This window comes from Protopterus annectens, chromosome 10.part0, assembly GCF_019279795.1.
Source record: "Protopterus annectens isolate FY-2018-M chromosome 10.part0, PAN1.0, whole genome shotgun sequence".
Lineage (NCBI taxonomy): Eukaryota > Metazoa > Chordata > Ceratodontiformes > Protopteridae > Protopterus > Protopterus annectens.
The window spans coordinates 1,638,582,100-1,638,589,907 of record NC_056744.1 but is presented as its reverse complement, the minus strand read 5'-3'; the positions used below and the strand labels follow the sequence as shown (position 1 = coordinate 1,638,589,907).

Genomic DNA, 7,808 nt, shown 5'->3' with positions numbered 1-7,808 from the left:
AGAGATGCACCTTGGATTGTTCGGATAGCCTTCAGTATCTCAAACTAGGAAAAAGGGCAATACAACTTCCTTAGCAATCATCCTGGAGTTAATCTTCTTAAGTGAGAAGGCAAGGCTTCAGGGATCTGAGTGGCATTGCCCAATGCCACTAGGATATATTTTTGGTTCCTACTGTTGGACTTAGCTAATAGGCCCATCACGTCCATAGAACTTTTTTCAGCTGGAATCTCAGTAATGAGAATCATAATTAAAGGACTCCTGAAGCCTGCGTTATGAGTTGTTTGACTCATGGCACAACAGTTTTCAATTTGTTTTAATATACTTGGCCAATAAAAATCTGGCTAGTACCTTTGCTTTAATTTAATCCATGTGTACAAGACCTCCTCAGTATATGACTATGGTCAGTCTTATTGACCACCTGCCTAAATATCTTGGTTAGCAGCAGTTGCCATACAACATCCTCTCTGTCTTTGGCTACCCTGTAGATCAGTTTATTTTTGTTTTTGAAATAAAGATAAACTGGGTGGAGCCCAACAGGGTGCTTTTTCCCCAGTACCTTAGAGATGATCTCCTTGGCATGGCTCAATGTGTCATTCGAATACTTCAACCAACCTATCCTTAGATCAAAGAGACTGGGATCCTGTTCCTTATAAATGTTTTAGGAAGTAGATGGCCTCCTCATCTAATATGGCAGGCAGAGGGACCTCCATATCTCATTTTTCCCAAAAGAAGTGTAACTCATTCCAGTGCTATGAAGGACTTTCTATGGTATCACTATAAGTCAATGCTCCACTTCCTCTTTGCGATTCCTTGTGGTCATTTTCTCTCTGCTTATCTTCATTGTTATTTACTTCATCCTGTGGATATGATCCCACACAGGACTCTGAGGATGTAAATTACCCCCATGGGCTCAACACCTCTAAAGCTTCTGCGGGTCTCTCTCTAATACAATGGCAGGGCTCCTTTTCATCTTTAGATGGATTTATCCACACCCTGATCTGCCATGAACCTTGTACTGTTATCCCAAATCTTGCAAATGTGTTTTTCTCGTTTGGCTATAGGCTAGAGAAGTGATCTCATTCCTGCAAAACGGTAATCTGTCTTGGTTTCAACTCCTCTACAGGGCCTCCCTAGTTTACTCATCCTCCCACTCTTTCCAGAAGTTCTTGAGGAATTGGATGTTTCTCCCAAATTAGTAGCTTGTGAATTTGATAAGGGGGGTAGGTACTTTATGGAAGACTTTCCCAAATTTGGCTTACACATCTACCTTTGTAACTGGGTAATATTTTTTCTCCCCATGTATTCATACCACCTCAGTAGACAAATGTACTGTTTTTTTCACCAGAGTAATCATACTTCCCAAGTCTAATACCCTTTGTAGTTCTTTTCCAACCACCTTTGGTAAACATTTCATCAGTTTTGCTGTAGTACAGCAACAGAATGCAGTCTCAACCATCCAAGTTCTTACTTGGTCACACTCTGTAGCCTCATCATCTCACCCGACTGTTGGTTTGAATAGGAGCTTCTGTCTTATTCTCCGCAATACAGAATTTATATATCTGGTCCATTCATGATGTTTGTTAGGGTGTTTTTTTTCTCTTTTACAGATGGTGGTGGAATGTTGAAGTGTTATTTTTTTTACTGTTTGTTTTATTTAATTTGTAATTGCAAGTGTAGGTATGAGTGTATGAGTGTGCCACCACAGTGATTTCTCTGTTTAGGCTTATTTCTCCCTTGTTTGCATTTGTTTGACCATGGTGTTGGTGTATTTAAGTTTAAGAGGGATGGGGGGGGGGGTGTTGTATTTTTTTGCTTGTTTGTTTTGTGGATTGTTATTTTGTTGTTTTGTGAAGTTAGGCTTTTTCACTCTTGTGATGTTTGTATAATCACACACACACACACACACACACACACACACACATGCACACATATATAAGTACGCATATTGCAGATCTGATGCATGCAGTTTTATATTTGATTATCCTTAACTTTGTATTGCTCTTCAAGTTTTGTTTCTTTTCTTTTTTTTATATTTCGGTGTACATTTCCATAATTTACACACAACATTTGTCAAGTAACTTTCCTGTGTTTAAAACCTTTCCATTCATCACTGAAAGCAAATAATCAATAAGCAAACCACATTTACCTGACAGGAGTCCTTTTGGCCGAGTGTGTAACCAGCACACATGGAAGTGGTGGGAATAATTGGATGGTTCTGCTTTACACTGTTATCAATATGATAGAGACAGTCGCACACAGAGCGGGAGATAATGGGTACTTCCACTTCTTGCAGGGTCATAGGATCCGGAAGCAGTTCTGTAATACAAAGGATACATTTGTGGTTATGGAGGCATCCTGACATTAGATGCAAAGCATAAAGCAAGAGGCTAATACTGTATTATTCTCCTGAATATCACTGACTGAGTCACAATATAACCAGAGAAAAAGTTCAAGCAGAAAGACTCCTAAAGAGCCACAATTCAAACTGAAGTTTAAGGAGGCACTATGATTTTTTTTTTGCTCCACATCCCCAGTTGACCATCAAGCTTTCACCATGTCACTCTACTGCCCTGTTTGTTCCCTCTGGAGTAACATCCCTCATTCCCTATTCATTCCTCTCTAGGCAAAAGTGAAGCACCAGTAACAGTGCCACATGCCCAGTGATGCTTCTGGGGTTGGAAATGCAATAGACACTGTGTGGGCCTTTCGCTCCTTCCTGTGACTGATGTAAATTGGTATAAATGTTCCCACTCCCCTGATTGCAAATAAGTCCATTACGTCGCTGATCTTCATTGAGGATCTGGAACAGAGCAAATGTTCCTAGACATGTGTTCATCTCCTTCCACCCTGTGAGAAGTGAGGACGCTCATATTTTTCACATCATCCATTTGTCTCCATCAGTTTCAAGACCACTGAGTGATATCAGGATGTAGACCATAGTCAGTCGTCCATCACTCTATTCCACAGAGTCAAAACAATGACCGAATTCTGATACTTTTCCATCAACATCAACAACAAAAAAGTTATTTAGCATTTATAAAGCAGCACTCTGCTTTTGAAATTGATGAAATCATTTAAATTGTAATTTACAGATTTTCAGCTGAAGTAGAATTTGGGAGTTCTTGGCATTTTTCGTTTATTAATTTGCATATTTTGCACTTACCTCCAGTCTTGATGTTTCCCCAGCCAGTAACCCAGCACATCACACCATCAGGGAACTGGACACTGGAACTTGGCAGGCAGACTGGAAGAATATAGTTGGTGAATGTAACACTTTGGTTTAGCTCCATGAGTACAATATCATTTTCAAGTGTTTGGTTGGAGTAATTCGCATGGACAATAACTTGTTTAACGTTGACCCATTCAGCATGCGGGCTTCTGGATCGGAGCTGGTACCACCCAAGTAAGGCTTTGTATGAATCTGCACTGAATGAGCTGAAGGATGGAAAATATACAATGGGTCACTAAAAAGGCAAAGCAATATCTCAGCATTTTCATGTTCTATCACTAATCGATCTGCCATTACTTACCTCTAAGGAAAAATGAGGCACTCAAGACTACAGGATATTGTGAAATTAATTTGTTCGACATGCGTTATTTCCATGAATTATATCACAGTTACTTTGCCATTTGAAAAGGAAGTAAGTAACCCTCAGAAAAGGTTGTCTCATTTTAATTTATAACTTGGACTTTGGAACAATTTAAAGTGCATGAAACATGCTGAAATTGTGTTGTATAACCACATTATTGCAATCAAATACTGCCCCAGCAGAGCTTAAAATGTTCCTTCCATTGGCTAATGTATTCATCTACCACTAGTGAGTAATGTTCTTAACTGAGCAGTGTCAGTGGGTCAACAGGTAGCACCTTGCCTCTGGTATTGGAGGATCAAACATTTGTGGGTTTAATTCCCAGCCCAGGTGATTGGCTTCATTTTCCATTATTGAAATGGAGTGTGGCATTGAGGAACTGCACTTCCGAGTATGTCATACTTCACATGAGATGTTAAACCAAGGTCCCAGCTGTCTGAGTCAGTGCTACTTCAGGTGGGTGTAAAGGATCCCATGGCACTTACTGAAAAAAGTAAGGGAATTTCCCACATGTCCTTGCCAAAATTCGTAGTGTGAATACCACTTTGAGTCTCCCTTGAAAAGAGGCTGCTTGTCTAGTGGGACTAAGCTGGTCAACAATGGCTGGTTAGCTGGATGGACAGATAGATAGATAGATAGATAGATAGATAGATAGATAGATAGATAGACAGACAGACAGATAGATAGATAGATAGATAGATAGATAGATAGATAGATAGATAGATAGATAGATAGACAGACAGACAGGTAAACAAAAGAATGTGTTGTTAGAGATGGGTTGGTATCCTGGTTAAGGTGTTTACCTCACCGACAAGAGGTGCAATTGTCTAGACTTAAACTAGCCTACAAGAGCATCTAGCCTAGTACTTACCTATATGGCATTTTTAGGGATTTGTAATAATTATTAAGGTGTTTACCACACAGTGAAGAGATACTGGGTTTGATTCTCAGTAAGGAGAAATTGGCTAGTTTCAAATTGTGGCACACATTATGCATTATGCAGTCGTGTTATTTCAGGAAATGAGATTTTTTGTTGTATTAGAATAAGTAATATTCTAAACATATATAATATATGAATTCCAGAGTTGTAGATGTTCAAACAGTTTATGTTGCAGTCCTTGTCTCTTCCTGCCTTCCCTCTTTCTTTCTGTCTCCCACTCCTGGGATTGGTGTGGCAGTTCTATTGATTCACCTTCCTTTATTTTGTATGAGAACCAGAACAGCAGCACTGATTTGTTTGCCCATCTGTCTGAACCCCCCCCCCCCACCCCCAGATTTTGCAGCTTGCGGCAGATCCAGCCATTGTGGAATCACTGTATTCCAGGCCCAGGAGGATTTTCCTTCAATGTTGCTGGGGAGAGAAAGAGCTGAAGATGGCAACAGTTGATGCATCCTTTTTGTAACTACTAACATCCTGGTTCCAGTAGCATGGCATCAGCTAAAGCACTAGCAAGGAAAAGAACTTTGAAAGACTGGTCATCTGTGGGCTACCTGCATGGCAGGATATCCCAAAACTGGTATATTGGAAATTTATAGTTATGGAAAGCTCCTAATACAACTGTACTTCTTGAGACGTAGTTTCAGGCAACTTAAAAGGTAGACTTGCCATAATATATGCAAATTGAAATGTACTCTAAAGGAGCCTTAAAGGAGAAGAAGTCTGAAAGCATTCAGATGAGGCATTAAACAGAGGTCCCATTGGTCAGAGTTGATGGTAGCTCAAGTAGATGTAAAAGATACTATGGCACTTATCAACTAGGGTAGATGTCCAAATAACAAAACTGGCAGAACCTGGAAGCTTGACAAAAAACAAAGCCAAAAAATACAAAAATTGTCAAAAGGTGCAGGCAACCGTAACCAGGAGCCAGGAACCTTAGTGTAATAAACTTTTAATTGCTGCTTTCGTAACAACTTCTTCAGAAATACAACCAAGTAAAAAAACACATAACATTTATACACACTGGTAACCAATAAAAAATCATTATCCAGTAAAACAATTATTAAATAATGCACCTTTTGACAATTTTTGTGTTTTTTGGCTTTGGTTTTTGTCAAGCTTCCAGGTTCTGCCAGTTTTATTTGGTTGGTTTTTCGGATTATCTGGTTCCTCATGGCTGGTGCAGGTGATGAAACCTTGTTAAACATGTCCACACATTCTATTCCTGGCAGCCAAGAGAAGGTTCTACAAGAGATGATTTCTAGCTACAATGAAATGAAAAAAAACTATGTATGCCCTTATGGAGCATTTGAGGTCCTACACTAGGGAGAGAAGTGGTTCTGTTGATTCGGTGGACACTACTTTTTACAGTGGAGAGACAGTGAGAGCTATACCCCACGATAGTATACAATCTTACATGGATGTGCATTCTGAAACTTGTTTGAACTATGAACCTTTTAGATCTATTGAGTTAAATACAGATAATGGTGCGATTCATGATAAAGCAGTTACTTTAACAGCTGATGTTGAGAAGGGACTAAGAAAATATAGGGCTGTGGCTATTGAAAATAAATACTTCAAGTATTGTAGTCAGAAGAAAATTATACCTAAAGGACTAAGGGTATTTAAATTACCCAGTAGTGTACATGCTGGAGATACCTTTTTTCTTGAATCAGTCTCCTTTTTCAACAAAGTGGGGCTGGATTTGCTCAACAAGTTAATCAGTAACAACTGTAGTCTTATGGAACAACTACAGGTCTCGCTTAAACAGAAAGAAACAGAACTCATGAGTTATTTTGCTATGAAGCCAAAACTGTGGTTCAATTATGAACAAAATTTTCAGGGGGTTAGATCATTTTGAAAGAACTTTGGTGGCCAGAAAACAAAATAAATTTTTAAGGGATCTGGCTGCATATAAAACCCAGACTGCATATACCACAGCACTATTCACATTCACATTCAGAGATGAGGCATCCATTAATAATGTTACTGAATCTACAGTATCTAATCGAACAAAGCAATGGAACGAGGCCTAATGAAATGGCAGTGCATTTACTTTTACAACATCCACTCCCTTTTCTATTACAAGGGATGAATGCACGACAGTCACACTCAATAAGCAGAGAGAGGAAAAAGAGAAAAGTATAAAGACTGAAACTGTAGATTCATTGGTATTAAACATATCTGGACATGAACTGGGTAGAAATGAAATGAACATCTTAAGGAGAGGATTGAGTTTTATACCCTCCTTATGATCACCCTTGAGTGAATTCATGGCAGACATAAGATGTTTTGGAAGGAATCTGACACTAAGGAATATTTTTGGCAACACTGAGACACAAGAACATGAAAATAAAATCATACTTAAAAGATCCAGCACCTTTGTTCCATTAAGCCATCTCACTATAGATGTTTTCATGCGGCTTTGTGAAAAAGAGGTAGAACAATATAGACTGAAAGAAAAAGGACAACATTTCTATAATCTAAGTTATCAAGAAAGGCTAGAATTGAATGAACTCCAAAGAAGGAGGGACATAGTGGTGAAAGCAGCAGACAAAGGAGGAGCTGTAATTGTGATGGATTCAGTAAGATATGACAACAAGATGAGGGAAATGCTAAGTGATATAGCACTTGATCAAAGAATATCAAAGAAGGATGTCAATAAAATAATAGTGAATGTGAATGATGGCATCTATGAAAAGCTAATGAATAGAACTATCACGAAAGAATTGTATGATTATTTTTACACACAGCATCCGAAGATACCTAACATCAATGGGTTACCCAAGGTCCACAAGAATTTGATGGATCCACTTTTAAGGCCAGTTGTCAATGGAGAAGGATGGGTGACTGAACCCATTTCTATATATGTGGAAGAAGAATTGGAGAGATTACTACCAAATGCAAGAACAGTTGTGAAAGATTCTGAAGGTTTTCTAAAATGACTTTATGAAAGCACAATAATGAGGAAAACCTACGAAGGTATCATAATGGCAACTCTGGATGTGAATAGCCTGTTTACATCAATACCAAATGGATATGGAATAGAACCAGTTAGACAATTTGGACTTAAATATAAGATCAATGATAATATAAACTTGATATGTAGTCTTCTAGATGAAATACTGTCTAACAATATATTCGTATATGGGAATGAATATTATTGGCAGAAATCTGGAGTGGCCATGGGAACCCCATGTGCCATCAGTTATGCCAACATAGTGTTGGCACAATGGGAGAAAGAATGGTGCTTGGATACCTTCAACAGCTGGAATAACAAC

General features: G+C 38.7%; 1 protein-coding gene across 1 annotated transcript in view; it reads right to left on the bottom strand.

The window, feature by feature from the left end:
- LOC122813829 (serine protease 27-like) overlaps nt 1-7,808 on the bottom strand; it is a 192,232-nt gene that overhangs the window by 38,487 nt on the left and 145,937 nt on the right. Inside the window, exons 4-5 of the mRNA XM_044086357.1 lie at nt 3,164-3,435; nt 2,147-2,316 (exon numbers count right to left, since the gene is read on the bottom strand). Coding sequence (XP_043942292.1) covers nt 2,147-2,316; nt 3,164-3,435 — 442 coding nt within the window. The remainder of the gene's footprint in view (nt 1-2,146; nt 2,317-3,163; nt 3,436-7,808) is intronic.